Raw genomic sequence first — 16,877 nt, forward strand, 5'->3', positions numbered from 1 at the left:
GCTTTTCAAAATGTCTCAAGTCAAAGAAATTCACTATAGTGTATATATATATATATATATATTAAAAGTGTAAAGATTCTAAGTCCAAAGTTGGATTACGAAAATGCCCATTAAAAATTAATGGACCATTTTACCCTTCACAAAATTTCCTTCTACTAATGAATAATGAAAGCTCCAATGAAAAATCGGGTAAGTGGAAACAATTGTTTCAGCTTCCATTCATTATGGTAGGCGGTTGTTGTGCAAAAAGTTTTAAAATTTTAAAATATCTCCGTTTCATCTTTCTTTAATTTATTTGATCTTTTGAACTTCCACCGTTAAAATTCTATATTCATGTATAGTCTTTTAATATTCTTTTTTATACTTTATAAAAGTAAAGTCAAGTCATGGCCCACCTGTACATTAGCTCGTCAATTACGAAATGACTTTAGACTAATTCTTCAGAAATCTCCCAACTTTAAGAGTGGGCCACAGTGGAAACACCCTTTTAATTCGTTGGTATACTTCCATGGACAGTGAGACATTAACTTATTGACTTTCAAGTCGTTCTAATTCTACCCGTATTTTACAAGCTGGAAATAAATTCCATTGACTCACAAATCTTATAATGATTCTCTGCAGTATAAAACTCTGTCCTGCACAAGTTCTTCACAAACCAAAACCATCAACTGAATTCTTTTAGCCATGATGATAGTTCCCAGAATATTTTCTTTCCTTCAGTTTTTCACTCTTTTATATCTCTTTATAGTTACTTTTGCTTCCACTGAGGAAGCAACTGCTCTCCTCAAATGGAAAGCAACTTTCCTGAAGCAGAATAATTCCTTATTGGCTTCTTGGACATTAAGTACTAATGAATGCAGGGATTGGTATGGAGTTAAATGCTTAAATGGTAGGGTAAACATGTTGAGTATTACAAATGCTAATGTGAATGGTACACTCTATGATTTTCCATTTTCATCTCTCAGTTTCCTTGAATATGTTAATCTTAGCATGAACCAGGTCTCTGGCACCATCCCACCTGAAATTAGTAAGTTCACTAATCTTGTCTATCTTGACTTGTCGGTGAACAATCTTTCTAGTTCAATTCCCAAAACTATAGGCGACTTAACTGAGCTCAAAATTTTGTATATTTATTCTAACCAACTTTTTGGTCCCATTCCTAGTGAGTTGGGGAATCTGAAAAACCTCACTGATTTGCGATTATCCCATAATCAGCTTACCAGTTCAATTCCAATTACTCTAGGTAACTTAACTGAGCTCAAAATTTTGGATCTTTCTTCTAACCAACTTTCTGGTCCCATTCCTAGTGAATTGGGGAATTTGAAAAACCTCAATGAGTTGTCACTATGTCGTAATCATCTTACCAGTTCAATTCCAATTATTCTAGGTGAATTAACTAAGCTCAAAATTTTGTATCTTTCTTCTAACCAACTTTCTGGTCCAATTCCCAGTGAATTAGGGAATTTGAAAAACCTCGTTGAGTTGTCATTATCCCGTAATCATCTTACCAGTTCAATTCCAATTATTCTAGGTGACTTAACTGAGCTCGAAATTTTGTATCTTTCTTCTAACCAACTTTCTGGTCCCATTCCTAGTGAATTGGGGAATTTGAAAAACCTCACGGTGGTGTCATTATCTCGTAATCATCTTACCAGTTCAATTCCAATTACTCTAGGTGACTTAACTGAGCTAAAAAAATTATTTCTTTCTTCTAATCAACTTGCCGGCCATTTGCCAGACCAGCTTTGCCAAGGTGGGAAACTTGAGCACTTGACGGTGGCTAACAACAAGCTAACAGGGCCAATACCAAGTAGCTTGAGGAAGTGCTCTAGTTTCAAAAGGGTTCGCTTTGATAACAATAGTTTCATTGGGAATTTATCTGAAGCTTTTGGCATCTATCCACAGCTTTATTTCATTAATTTGAGTGACAATGATTTTTATGGTGAACTCAATAGCAATTGGGGGAAATGCAAGAATTTGACTAATCTGCAGGTAGCCAGAAATAACATTAGTGGTAGCATACCACCAGAGATTGGAAATGTCAAAGGACTTCTAGGACTTGATCTTTCATCAAATCATTTGATTGGGCAGATTCCTAAGGAAATTGGAGATTTAACCTCTCTAGTGAAGCTTTTTGTGCAAAATAACAACATTTCTGGCAATATACCCGGGGAACTTAGGTCATTGACAAAATTAGAGTCCCTTGATCTATCAGGCAATAGATTGAATGGGTCGATCCCAATCTTTTTAGGAGATTACGTGCACTTGTTTCAATTGAACCTAAGCAACAACAAATTTTGGCAGAAAATTCCTATGGAGATAGGGAGGATAACTCAGCTTAATGTACTTGATTTGAGCCATAATCATCTTGTTGGAGATATACCCCCTCAGTTAGCTAATTTGAAGGTTTTGGTAAGCTTAAATCTTTCCCACAATGGCCTCTCTGGCCGCATTCCTGAAGAACTTGAAAGTTTGACTGGTTTACAGGATGTCGTGTTGTCATACAATGAGTTGGAAGGTCCAATTCCTTATAATAAAGCTTTTATCAATGCCTCATTGAAGGGTAATAAAGGCCTTTGCGGAAATGTAACAGGACTCCAGCCCTGCGAAAGGCCATCTTCTGTGGTTAAGAAGCATTCAATGGCAAAGAAACGTAAACTCATCCTCATCACTGTTCTTCCTGTTATGGGAGCACTAGTACTACTCTGTGCTTTCATTGGTGTTCTATTTATGTGTGATAAAAGAAGGAAAGTTAGAGACGTTGAAAGACGTGATGATAGTTGGATTTCGATATCCATGTTAGATGGAAAGGCATTGTACAGAGATATCTTAAACACCACAGAGGAGTTTGATGCAACATTTTGCATCGGGCAAGGAGGGCATGGAAGTGTTTACAAGGTAAACCTTCCACCATTAGGGAATATAGCTGTGAAGAGACTTCATTCTTCATTTGAGAATACACATCCCAAAAGCTTTATGAATGAAGTAAGGGCATTGATTGGGATTAAGCACCGGAATATTGTGAACCTCTACGGCTATTGTTCGAATGCACAAAACTCGTTGTTGGTTTACGAGTATGTGGAGAGGGGGAGTTTGTCTAGTATTTTGAGCAATGAAGTTGAGTCCAAGAAATTAGATTGGCTTAAAAGGGTGAATATCATCAAAGGTGTTGCTTTTGCTTTATCTTACTTGCACCAGGATTGTTCACCATCGATTGTTCATCGAGACATATCAAGCAGAAATGTTTTGCTTGATTCTGAGTATGAAGCTCGTGTTTCAGATTTTGGCATAGCTAAGATTCTCAAGCCAGACTCATCCAATTGCACTACACTTGCAGGCACATATGGCTATGTTGCACCTGGTAAGGTCTAACTTTATTTATTATCCTTGTTTTGAAAACTTCATGAACTATAGCCAAACACTCTCTATACTGTTTTTATCTCATTTACACATATAATTATTAGTATAACTTTTGGAAATTGTATTATTTCAGAGCTTGCATATACAATGAAGGTTACACAAATGTGTGATGTCTATAGCTTTGGAGTATTAGCATTGGAGATAATCAAAGGAAAGCATCTTGGGGAATACATTACTGTGCTAGCAAATTCGTCGACTAGAGATTATGTGCCGCTTAGCGATTTGCTAGACGAATGCCTTCCGTATCCTAAAGATAGAGTAAAAGGGGTTTTGGTTTTTATCATCAAACTAGCAAGTTCTTGTTTGCTTGAAACTCCAAAATCAAGGCCAACAATGCACTTTATCTCTCATAGGTTATCATCAATAAATCCACGTCCACCTACTCATGTAAGGCAAGCGATATAATCCCAGAGATGTGAGGTGTCTTTGTATGAAAATGAATAAACTTTGAAACCAAGTGGTTGTGAGTAAGTTATTTTGATGAGACGGTCCGTGCCAAAATTATTACTGGGACTAGTATTATTGTATTGTCAGGGTGCTTATCTGGTTTATTGTATTATAGTGTATAATGTAGAAGGTAACTGTTCCTTGTGCCAAAAAGCAATCAAAACAAGTTTCATATTTGCTAAATACTGATATTATGGGATGGAATAATTGCTTCTATCCAAGTGACGAGAGAGTCAATTTTGGAAAAAAAGGACATCAAATTCGTGCTGCCATTATTTTCTAAGTTAGTTGAGTTCTCCAAATTGAATATTGTTTTGAATACAATAAAACTAAGTACCTAATTTTAGAAAAAAAGGACACCAAGAGAATAGTTTGATAATAAGTAGATATCTATTTTAACAGGCAGTTCTGAACTTTTTCTGCTTGTGCATCTTCTGTTGTCCAACAACGTATTAACTAAATTTCTTCAGCATTTAACACATCTGATTTTTGTTTTATTTTTTTTCATTCCTAAATTGGATACTTAACCTTACCCCATTCGTCCTAGATATTCCAACTGTAGGACCACTAAGCATGGTGAAGAGCTGGATATTTTTAGAAGGAGAATTGAAAATGCTAAATTTATTAAGTACCTACCCTTCTCTTGGTCTGCTACATAAAAGAGGAAGTTGATAGAGCTAAAACTCACCAGAAATTCCTTGATAACTTATATTTAACAAAGTTTAAAATGTCTAGACTTGTAACTTTTTATTTATTGAGGCGGCACATGTCTGTTTCTATACGCCATTAATTGACAATTTCGTGCCTACCTTAGTGGATAACTTTATATTCATATATGTGAGGCTACTCTATATATAGACCAATATTGGAAGTAGAATACTTTGTTTTAGATCTCTTCAAGTAGCTGAGAACTGAGAAGGAAAAATGGCAATTGGCGGCATGGCTGTGGATGGACAAGTTAGCGATAACCACTTTCACACGAAGATAACATTTGTGGTTTTCACCACTAGCTTTGTTACTGCATCAGGTGGCCTCATTTTCGGATTTGATATTGGAATTTTAGGTAAATATGCTTCTTTTCTTTTTCATTCTCCATTTTATTAGACTGAATTCCAAATTTTGGCACTGAACAACTGGTAATCGTAGAATATGTCTTAGAAATTCTTTTTGTTTTCCCATAAGCAGTTTGAAAAAGAACTTTCTAAGCATTTCTTTTCGAGCCAGTGAGTCTGAACTTCTTAATTTATCTAATAATAGTCCCTAACAAACAACGTTTCTCTTAGAAAATTGCCTATTAACAAGGGTGAAGTGAATTATATTATGCTATTTTTCGGGTTTAGGGAAAGAAGATACAATATTCATTCTGGAAAGAAATTTTCTAGGATATCATAGAAACAATTTGGTAGACATAGTTTTTTTCATTCGTGAACTTCAGACTGATTGGGTAGACATAGTTTTTTTCATTCGTGAACTTCAGACTGATTGGGTAGACATAGTTTTTTTCATTCGTGAACTTCAAACTAATGTACAAATCATAAATAAATAAATAAATAAATAAATAAATAAATAAATAAATGAACAAAAAGGACATTGTGAGGGTTAATTTCACATATGATCACTAAACTTTACATACTATAACATTAAAGTTACAAACCTATTTTTTGGTCACATACGTGAAACAAACACTAACAATTTGCAAGAGGGGCTCGTAATGTCTATGTTGTACACTGAGATTTAATCAGTTTATTTTGTACACCAGGTGGAGTGACAACAATGAGGCCATACCTTGAAAAATTCTTCCCATCAATTTTGAAGAAGGTGTCATCTGCTGGTGCTGAAACAAACGTGTATAGTATATAAGACAGTGAGGTTTTGACTTCTTCGCTCTACATTGCTGGCCTGGTCATGTATCTTGCAGTTGATCGCCTCACGGCATCCATAGGATGAAGAAACATAATGGTAATAGGAGGCTGCACTTTCTTTGCTGGTGCTCTTATCAATGGTGTTGCTCAAAACATTTTTATGCTCATCTTGGGTCGCATTTTGAGGTAGAAAAACATAGAGTCTAGTAATCTTATAATGCAGGGTAAGGCTATGTACAATAGACTCTTGTGGTGCGGCCCTTCCCTGGACCCCGAGATAACGGGAACTTAGTGCACTGGGCTGCCCTGTACTGGTAGTGTGAAAATTGTTCATATCGCCAGTCATTATTTCAGTTAAAATCATTATTTTGATTCAAATTAACTTACTGATAAAATTAAAACTTCAATGTAAAGATTTCTAAACACTAAAATTGAAGGTATTTAAGAACATGCATGATTTATATTTTGCCAAAATAAGTATTTACCATTTGTATTTTTTATCATCATATAAAGGGACAAAGGAGACATAGTTTGGAAGTATACTTAATTACCATATTCCATCATAATATTTGTGCATGTATTTGAAGGCTACTCCTGTAGACCTGTCAGAAATGGCACCTTCAAAATGGCGTGATGCATTCAACACGGGCTTCCAATTCTTCATAGGCCTTGGCGTTGTTACTGCAAATTGCATAAACTATGGCGCCTTCCCTCGGCCTAGCCATAGTTCTAGCCACGGCAATGACCATAGGTGCAGTTCTCATTCTTTTTTTTTTTTTCAAAAAACAATGGTGGTGTCAGGATCAATTTGCAAACACCTCGACTATTTCCTCAATTACCTACAACCTCCCACCAATACAAGCATCAGGTAATTCTGCCCACTATAGCATAGTAATATGAAAAGAAATCACCTATCCTTTATTATGGGACCTTTACTTTTAAGACCTAAAGCAGATGCTTCAATTTTCCTGCCCTTGAGCTGGCCCTGCATTTTATATCTTTGATGAGATTTAAACCATTATCTTCCATGATTTGTATCTCATTTTATGACCACAACTTGGGCACAGGTGCACTTCTCATTTCCGACACACCTAGCAGCCTAGTTGAGCGAGGAAAATTGGAGCAAGGAAAGCAACCGCTAGAAAAAGTTCGTGGAACCACTAGCAACACTGAAATCGAAGCAGAGTGGCTAATCTTATTATGTCTTGTGAAATTGCAAGATCTTCACGGGAAGAGCCTTTTGTGACAATCTTTAAGAGACAACATCGGCCTCATTTGGTCATGTCCATTGCCATACCATTTTTCCAGCAAATTAGTGGTGTTAATATCATTGCATTCTATGCACCTGTCCTTGTTCGATCAGTAGGTTTAGGAAATAACTCGGCTCTACTGAGTGCTGTAATTCTTGGTGTAGTCAATCTTGGTTCAATCCTTGTGTCTACTGTTGATCGCTTTGGTCAGAGATTTCTCTTCATACAGGGCGGAGTACAGATGCTCATCTGCCTGGTGCATGCTTTAACTAGATATATCTGGCACAACTCGTTATGCACATACACAATCCAAGATAGAACTCACCCTACAAAATTAGTTGATGAGTTGAAATTTCGTATACTGACAGTGTATAATTTTTTCTAGGGGTTCTTTCATGTATGTGCCTTCGAACAAACTTAATTACGGCAGTAGCCCACATATACAAAACCTATACACTGATATGTATATTATAAGTATAGTATATGTATATTATATGTATAGTAGATGTATATTTAAGTATAAATATACAAAATTTTGCTAGTTATTTTGTAAACTAGATCACTCAAAGGTGTTAGGTTATAATTATCTCGATTTCTACAACAACCCAAATAAGGTAAGTTGAAAAATAGAAACACACATTATTAAGTGCAGTGCCATTGGTTAAGGTCTTATTAAGGGTCTAGGTATACAAGTACGCAAAGAGTTTAACTTTTATGTGGTGCAGTGCATAATTCTGTTACATTATCAAGTTAAATTGACTTGTAACAACAAGTAACTGCTTACAACAAGTTTGATCTTGTAACCACGAACGTAGAGTAATTAGCATGGTATAACAGGTTAAGTTAGACTAATAATGCAAAACAACTTTATATTGTCCGTATATATAGCTCAGATCCTTATACTAATTACATCATTGGCTTAATGTTGGTGAAGGTAGCAATTGCTTCTACACTGGCAGCTTCAATAGGTGAAAATGGAAGCAAACACATTAGCAAGCAATATGCTGCCTTAGTACTTGCCCTGATGTGTATCTATGCTGCTGGTTTTGGTTGGTCATGGAGTCCTCTAAGCTGGTCATTCCAAGCGAAATATTTTCGATGAATATTTGATCAGCTGGGCAGAGCATAAGTGTCGCCGTGAACTTTGTCACCACATTCGTGCTGTCTCAAATGTTCTTGGCCATGCTTTGCCACTTCAAGTATGGGGCTTTCTTGTTTTTTGCTGGTTGGATTGGCAAATTGTTGTTATGACCATTTTTATTGTGATGTTCATGCCCGAGACAGAAGGTGTTGCTTTGAATTCCATGCATCAAGTGTGGGAGAACCACTGGTTTTTTGGGGTAGGTATGTTAAAAGATCAGCCCTAGTGCCACAACAAATTAAGAAGTTAAGTTGATTCTAAAAAAGTTTGTATGTAGCTGCTTTTGTAATCTTAAAAGAGGATTTGTAACATAAGGGGATCACTGGGCAATAGAAATTTATAGTTACTTTTTTAGTTATTGAGTATAAGGTATTTAAAGTTAAAGTATTGGTATCAATGTAACAACAGACATGCGTAAAATGAAATTATGAGATAGACATATATATTGAAGCCTATAGGACCCTGTAAAAGCAAAAATCAAAAGTTCAGTACATCCAAATAGAAACTTATCCTGATTATAACATAACACAACACCCAATGAGATAATACAATAGAAAATTAAAAAGTAGATCAACATGCTCGCAATACGTTCCATCTATGTACCTTCACAGCAGTGGTTTTGTCCCAATTATCGAATTTGAAACTCTAACAAGCTTGCAATTATGTGTTTGTTTCCTAGATGGGGACAAAGATGGTGCAGGCTTCCGAAAATCTAAAACAGTCCCATCATTGTCAAATAACAGGCGTCATCCAGAATATACTATTGGAAAAAACATATAGTGTGTGCCAATTCTACGTTATAAAACAATATGACAGTTGCCTGTTTTCAAGTATTGGGATTCTTGAGGGTCTTCTTTATCTTTTTTTTATATTGGGTTCTACGTTTTTGTTCTTCAAAGGGATCCAATTTGTTAGTTGATTACATCAAACGTTCATCTAGAGTTTTAGATTTTTTTGGTTAAACTTTTTCATACTATCTTTTGGTTATTTCTAGTCGAAATCTATCTTTAACTTTTTTTAATTATTGTTATTTGATATTCCAATATTGTCATCCGTTTCTCGGGTCAAATCATAATATCTCCAACAAGATGACCTTTTACGATACAAAGATTGATTAGAACGAAGAAGATAATACAAGCTCAGCAATTAATGCAAGAAGTACGAAGGGAGCAATTTACGTTTCTATGCAATAACCTCAGCATAATGTGGGTTCGGATCCCCTCCAGTGGTTGTTTCCTCCAGTTCCTCCAGTGATGCGCCGGATTTGTGACACGTGTCCTGCAGAGGAATAAATGAATTAGATCTGCTTTGCTAAAATATTCTTTAACCGAGGTCCAAAACTTTTCTTTATCTTCCATTCTCTCCTCTCCCATGGCTGTAAAATTTCGTCCAAAGGTTAACTCAGAAATAAGGTTGAAATATCATCCTAAAAACATATTGGAGATAAACCAAGCAACTTTTTTTTTTCACGATGTATCATAGTTCCGTTCATGTTACTTAGAAAGTAATACTTATATGGACTTCTGGCTTTTAAAAATTCAAGAAACCTATGTGCAAATCATGCACGATGCACCATTTCTGGCTTATTGTTTTTGTTCACCTTTAATATGGATTTTAATAGTTGGTGGTGACATTTTATATTGGTCAAATTTGTGGAGAATTGTGTGTTAAATCTGGGGTTAATACCGTATCAGAAGAATTACGAGTTTTGGTTTTTTCCCTTTTTTTATTTATATTTCCCAAATCCCTCTTGTTAATTGAAAACAAAACGATAGAACTTTCGGAAAAGGGCCAAAATTATCCCTGAACTTTGAAAAATAGTTCATCCATACCCTTCGTTATATTTTAGGGCCAATTATACCCTTACAGTTATACTATGGGATCAATTATACCCTTATGTCTAACTGCTGCCACGTGGCATCATCCTAGCCCTTCAAAATTATTGTACCCTCAAATAATTTTTTACCCACTAAAATAACTCAATCCGACCCGAATTTTTTTTCCAGCAAAAATAATATGGAATTATTTTTATTTTATTTTGCTGGAAAAATTATCCGTATTATTTTTGCTGGAAAAAAAAATTCGGGTCGAGTTGAGTTATTTTAGTGGGTAAAAAATTATTTGAGGGTAAAATAATTTTGAAGGGCTGGGATGATGCCACGTGGCAACAATTAGACATAAGGGTATAATTGACCCCATAATATAACTGTAAGGGTATAATTGGCCCTAAAGTATAACGAAGGGTATGAATAAATTATTTTTCAAAATTCAAGAGTAATTTTGGCCCTTTTCCGTAGAACTTTTAGTAGGTGAGAGAGGGTCTGGGTTCTCAAGGAGGGTGGAGGGAAGACAGAGGCAAATTAACTAAGGAGAAAGGTTAAAACTTTGACCATAGTTAAAGAAAATTTTACCAAAACAGATCTGATCCATTAATTCTTTACTAGTACACATGTCATAAATTGAGCATAGGACTGGAGGAATTGGAGGAAACTGTCACTGGAGGGGATCCTAATCCCTTTATATTGATCATCATTAATTAGTTTTTCCATCTGTTCAAGTGCTTGACGTATTTGTTTTATGATGTCGTGGAGGGTTAGTCATTGGTGCGTAGTCAACCGAGACATTGGAAACGTAGACTGCCATATGTTTGGCTTCGTATAGGCTTTCGGCCACGGCCCAAGCAGCAAGCATAACGAGGTTTTGGTGGACCCTGCTGGCGTATTTGCCAAGGGAAAGGAAACATGTTTTTGGATATGATGTAGTTTGACAACTCGAGTGGATATAGTCTGTGTCTTCAGGATTTGGAGGCCGGGGATTGGGTACGGGTATCTTCGCGACGATGGTGGGGACAAGGTGGCGGTGATGAAGAAGAGGGATAGAGGAAGCCATGGGGTTTTCATGCTGTGGTTTATCAGCTTATAAATTTTGCCTTATGTTAAGGAGATAAGAAATAGAGAAGCTAGACTTTGGTATTTTATTAAATGAGCATATATATGATCCCTAGTACAACATTGAATGTCCTATGTATAATCCAATTCTTAAAATTAAAACAAACCAAATCAAACTAGTACACGTAGGAATTTTATGTTTGTTAAGATTTGGTTTTTGGATTTTCTTGGACGTCCCTAGCCATGTCATGGATGAAAACAAATCAAACAATTACACGTTGGATTTTATGTGTACTTTCATTTGGTTTTTGCATTTTCTTGGCATCGATCCTAACCATGTCATTAGAGCTTATGGCGGTTAGCTTCTAGCAACACTAAACAATAGGCATTAGGCTTCTGAGTTGAAATGAAATGAAGGGAGTTAGTATTACGAGCAAAGCTTCGTGGACTCGATCAAGTCGCTTATAGAATGTCGACAACTATTCTCCACTTAGTGAAGTGGAAAGGGAAGAGAGGCTTAACGAGCTTGATAAGGCCGATCACCACATAAGTTGCTGCCAGAGAAAGCTCGAAGAGTGTCCTTCATTCATTACTGAGCCATGGTCTCTGAATCAGCCCGCGGACAAAATGGACAAGAAGTCACTTTTTAACCCGTTTCAGCCATCATCTTAAAACTAATCAATAGCCAATTCATAACCAGCTGAACAAAATATATTACCCCTAAAATAAACTTAGAAAAACCTAGGCCGTTTTTCGTCTTGTGCGCTGTTTCAACTTCTTTGTCTAATTGAGCCAAAAGTATTTAAAAAAATGAAGGCGAATTTGACACCAACCAGGTGAATAGTTTTCAGAGAAGCGAGGAAATAAAGTTGGACCTTCTGTGTCGCTTGCATCAGATAATTCCTAATTACAAAATTAAGGTGGGACAAACAGTAGAATATATTGACTTATGCTCTAAAATATATTCAATGGAATTGCCCACCCCAAGCACACATCATAGTAATCTTCTTTTCAGATAAATTAAGAGAATGTAAACAGAATAAAGGACAAGAATCAATACATTAAAAACAGAAATGCTGCCTGGGATTTGACTAGAAAAAGTTCCCTTTAGCATGCTGCTATTTCAATGCAGCTTTGAGCTTCTACCAATTCTTTCTCTTTCGTCCGAAAAAAAAAATTGGTTCACCTTGTTAGTTGAAGATCCAAGAGCCTCTGTATTGGAAAATTACTGCAACAATGCAGTTTCAATACAAATTCCCCTTGCTCGATGACTGCGCAAGCTTTGTACAAACCTGATCATCATCGAAATCCAACATCTACGTTACCTTTAGTACAACTCTAAAAGATGTCAACTGAATATGTTCAATGTTCATAATCAAACCTCGCGTCTAAGCTTGAAGGGATTTTGAGAGGTCGCTTTCAGCTGCCTTCTCTTCTAGGAAAATCTGCAAGGAGATTCAACATTCTGCAAAATTAAGGATAAGCATATAAGAGCAAAAGAAATCTAAGAAAAAATGAAGTTCTGTGACTAACCTTTATTGGTTGATATCTGATTAGGAGCAGATTCAAGCTTAATCGTTCAAATCTTTGGTACAATTATATATCCGAACTCCACAAGTTCCGAGGCTTGATCCTCATTGAGCTCCTCATTACTATCTGAATCGTCATCGTCCATGGCTAAAAAATCCAACCAAATTTAGAATTAATAAATCATGGAACTAAAGGGTGAAGCACAACTTTAAAACTAACCCACAAAATATCATAACATGCAACTGAAGATAAGGCAATGAAAGCTTGAACAGAAAAAGCACGGGCCCAACATAAGGAATGGCTTATAATTGATACTTTGTAGTCTTGTTCACATTCTCAGAGCCTTAAAGAAAACCAAAAAGTTCACACAGACATTACAAATAGAATATAAGTAGTTGCACAACATAAATAATTAAGATATAAATGAATGTTGGATGGCAGACTGCATATGCATATTATAATGCTGATATATATTCTGAGTAAACACTCATTCTACAATCCCCCCTCAGTTACAGTTATAATTACCAGAGCAAAATTTTTTAGCACCATAAATAACCAAAATAAATATCTAATTGAATTCCATCTAACATTCATTGTTCTTTGCAAACTTCATGATTTGAAAATGTAGCATCATTTCAGATTGCTTCTCCCGATGACATAATTGGAAATTTGTGCATAATACTCCAAGTTACCTTCTAGTTTGTTGCAGAGGATATACCCGGCCAATGAACCTAAACAGAGAAAAGAAATTTCAGACTAACAGAAAGCATGGCAGTATGCTATATATATAAATTCAATGTTGAATAGGCCAAAACAGTTGGTTGATTCCACTTACTTCATTACTTCTGGATACACGAACTTCAGTAACTTTGCATCCAAGGTTCTCTTCTTGCACTCGCTCAATCTGTTGTGCTGATGCCAAAAGGTGAAGACCACAGTTGTCTAACTCGATCACTTGCAGTGTTGAAATATATATGCAAATTCTGTTGGGATCTTTTTTAGTCGGACGCAATAAGACATATATAAGCGCTCAAGCACAGGGAAATGCTCGTCCGTAGCTTTCCACTTTGTAAATTTTACGCCATCAAGTAATAAGAACTTTAACTGCGAAAACCCTCCTCTAGCAGGTTCCCAGTACTCATCACTTAGGCATGCATGCGATTTCAATTTGAGTACCTCAAGGTTAGGAAACATAGCAACGATGTCCATATCCTTCCAAGAAAGAAATGATCTGATTAAGGTCAACTTCTTGAGTGTTGGTGGAAAGATGCTTTGCTCGAGAAAATGAGATTCACGGCCTGGTAAGCTACCCAGAATTACTTTGTGAAATACAATTCTAAGTGCCTCAATGCCCCCAACTTCAGACAAATAGGGAAGATGATTCCACAAATCTAGAAGTCCGCAGGACTGAATCCCCAATTTCTTCATATTAGGCATCCTTTCAAAGGTTTCCTTTTTACACCATGCGGGATCAACTCCGGTTATAGTATGTAGGTGTTCCAAAACTGCATGATCCATTTTATCACTGAACATATTCAGAGGAGATTGCAGACTGCTCCCTATAGAGTGAAGATTCCTTAACTGTGGCATACTCATAATTTCCAAAGGTATTACATGTGGCTCCAAAGAATTACCATAGTATATATGAACAACCAAAGTTTGCAAATTTTGAAGTTTGGAAAGGATGAGGTCTCCCCTATATTCAATGGTCAATGATAGATGCCTCAAATGCAACAAACCGGTTCGTCGAGTTCGTACATTCACGTTATAGATGTCCAGTACTCTGATCATCTTCAACTTGTTGAAGGTCACACCAAACCTTTCAAAATAAGGGTGGCTGCTTCTTTCACCAGAATAGATGAAAGATCGGATTTTCGTTTGATCATAGGGGTACGAGTTTAGCGCATTAATTTCACTAATTGATTGGATATTCATTCGATGACACTTTTTAGGAAAAACTTGACTGTGAAGAGGCACTTGAAGCTCGATTATCATCTCTAACTATAACACATAGAAAGTTCTCCCTTTGGGCTTCTCTCAAGCAAAACTCATGCAAGAGATCATGGATCTTACATGTTTTTACTTTTCCGTAGAAATTGTGCCGGCTTATGAAAACCAAATTTCTGCCAATAAGTTCATTGAAGTATTCTTCTGCGACATCCTCCAAACTTTTATTAGCAGCTTTCTTTAAGAATCCCTCTGCAACCCATAGCTTGATTAATTTATTCGCATGAACCTCAGCGTCTTCAGGAAAAACCGCAAAATATAGAAAGCAGGCTTTCAGGTGTTGAGGTAGATAGTAGTAACTTAAAGCAAGAACCTTTTCACATTGTTGGTGCCGATCCTCAAATAATGCTGATTTTACATTTTGTTCAACGTGCTTCCATTTATCTAGTGCATTGTTGCATTTGGATAAAAGCCCGGTAACTACAACAATTATTAAAGGCAGGCCCTGACAATTGTATGCAATTTTCTTCCCAATTTCCAAAAGTTCCGGAGGGAGTTGTTCTTCATTCACAAGAATCTTGTCTTGGAATAGTTTCCAACTTTCCGTTGGATTTAAAAGAGAAATTTGATGAGGAGACTTACCTGGAGCAGCATAACTTGCCACATCTCCGCACCTTGTGGTAAGTAAGATTTGACTTCCTTTATAATCAGGAAACCACTGACTTATATCATCCCAAGCTTTGGTGCTCCATATATCGTCAATGACGACTAGGTACATGCGTCTCTGCAATTTCTTTTTCAATTCTGCTGCAAGGTCACCATCAGTTTTCTCACTTTCCTTTTTCAAAAGTTCAGCTTGGTCCTTTTCTCTTTTTCCAGGGCTTACATCCTCCTCCTCCTCTTCTTCTTCATGGGTCACATCCTTGATACAATGAAGCAGCTCCAGGAGCATTTTTCTGATACAATATTCTTTTGACATCGTAGTCCATGCTCGAATATCAAAATAAGCTTCAATTAATGGATCATTATAAACTCTGCTAGTAAAAGTTGTTTTCCCAATGCCCCCCATACCTACAATTGCCACAACTTCTCGTTCGTTGGATGAGGTTCTCATCATGAGTTGACTCTTCATATCCTCCACTTCAATTTCATGTCCAACCATGATATTCTCAAGCTGTGAAGAACGTTCGGGCAAAACGAAACTTCTAGCTAATGAACTCGTTGCCTGCAAACTGTTTTGCATACTTCTCTGTAACTCTTCCCTCTCAGAGTCCATGGACTTAGATGCTTGTTGTAAGCTTCCAAATATCCTCTCATAAGCTTCTTCATGAACCTCTTGATCAATGGACGGGTAAAGTTGCTCCAGGATTGATTCAATCCTATCTTCTGCATCATGTACTGCCAATTTGATTTTGGTTTCCCTGTGCTTCACTGCCTCAACATCATTGATGTTGTCCAAAGTTTCTAAAAGTGCTTGCAAAGAACGGACTTTTTCACGAAGGGATTCGATCTGTGGATTCAATGCTTTAGCCTTTTTGGCTTGACCTGAATTGGTTTGCGTTAGCAATAATTCAAGAGTGGTCACAAGAGAGGTCACAGTAGCATAAGCCATATCTTAATCTCCCTTTTTTTGCTTTCTCTTGTTAATTACTCTTATCTTAGCTTAGAAACTAAGCAATTTTCACTTATATCTCTACTTTGAAATGCAAATGAAAAAACTTGGAACAAGGGAATGGACAAGTGCACAAAAGTCTCATATTCCCACTTAACAACTACTGGGACCAATTAGTTGCATTCTGGCATAAAATTAGTGAGGGTAGTTTTGACGTAATTGGTAAAGTTATCGCCATGTAACCAAGACGTCACGTGTTCGAGTTGTGGAAACAGTTTCTTACATAAATGCAGGGTAGGACTGCGTACAATAGACCTTGTGGTCCGGCTCTTTTTCGGACCCCGCGCATAGACTTAGTGCACCGCGCTGTCAGCCTGCCCTGGTATAAATTTAGTAGTAGTACTTATCCAGCCAAAATATTTTATTTGCTCAGTGCATCGTGATTCCACAATCTAACGTTGTTAAATGCATAAAGAACCAACCAAAATAGGGTTAGTTGTGAATTACAGATTATTATAATATGCAAAATTGGAAAACAGCTACTTGTCACGTGGTCCGAATGGAGGGGCAGACCTCTTTAACATAAATTAATGAATTCAACAAACCAAAACTACATTAACTATATAACCAATCAAAAATGAATTAAGAGCCTGTTTGGATGGACTTATGCTTATAAGCTGCAAACAACTTATAAGTTAAAAAAAATAAGTTGGGTAGTTTAACTTATTTTTTTTGGCTTATAAGTTGTTTTCAGCTTATAAGCTGCTTTAGATAATCTAA

General features: G+C 36.5%; 2 protein-coding genes and 1 pseudogene across 4 annotated transcripts; 2 read left to right on the plus strand and 1 right to left on the minus strand.

Moving 5' to 3' along the window:
• Positions 1-681: 681 nt before the first annotated feature.
• LOC132607588 (MDIS1-interacting receptor like kinase 2-like) lies at positions 682-6,282 on the plus strand. The gene is made up of 3 exons (XM_060321623.1): positions 682-3,361; positions 3,494-4,930; positions 5,627-6,282. Exons 1-2 carry the CDS (start codon positions 685-687, stop codon positions 3,823-3,825), a joined length of 3,009 nt encoding a protein of 1,002 aa, XP_060177606.1. The 5' UTR covers positions 682-684; the 3' UTR covers positions 3,826-4,930; positions 5,627-6,282.
• On the plus strand, positions 4,792-7,367 carry LOC132608383 (sugar transport protein MST7-like; annotated as a pseudogene).
• A 4,638-nt stretch (positions 7,368-12,005) lies between these two features.
• LOC132607589 (putative late blight resistance protein homolog R1B-8) lies at positions 12,006-16,263 on the minus strand. 3 transcript variants are annotated; one of them, XM_060321624.1, is made up of 5 exons: positions 13,374-16,263; positions 13,231-13,269; positions 12,542-12,685; positions 12,390-12,453; positions 12,006-12,300 (listed from the first exon to the last, which is right to left on the minus strand). In XM_060321624.1, the coding sequence occupies exon 1, from the start codon at positions 16,095-16,097 to the stop codon at positions 14,487-14,489; it is 1,611 nt and encodes a 536-aa protein (XP_060177607.1). In that variant the 5' UTR covers positions 16,098-16,263; the 3' UTR covers positions 12,006-12,300; positions 12,390-12,453; positions 12,542-12,685; positions 13,231-13,269; positions 13,374-14,486. The 3 variants fall into 3 exon arrangements, with proteins under 3 accessions (XP_060177607.1, XP_060177608.1, XP_060177609.1); XM_060321625.1 differs by having other exon boundaries at positions 12,390-12,473; XM_060321626.1 differs by having other exon boundaries at positions 13,127-13,269.
• Positions 16,264-16,877: the final 614 nt, after the last annotated feature.

The sequence above is a fragment of the Lycium barbarum genome, chromosome 8 (assembly GCF_019175385.1).
Source record: "Lycium barbarum isolate Lr01 chromosome 8, ASM1917538v2, whole genome shotgun sequence".
Taxonomy (NCBI): domain Eukaryota; kingdom Viridiplantae; phylum Streptophyta; class Magnoliopsida; order Solanales; family Solanaceae; genus Lycium; species Lycium barbarum.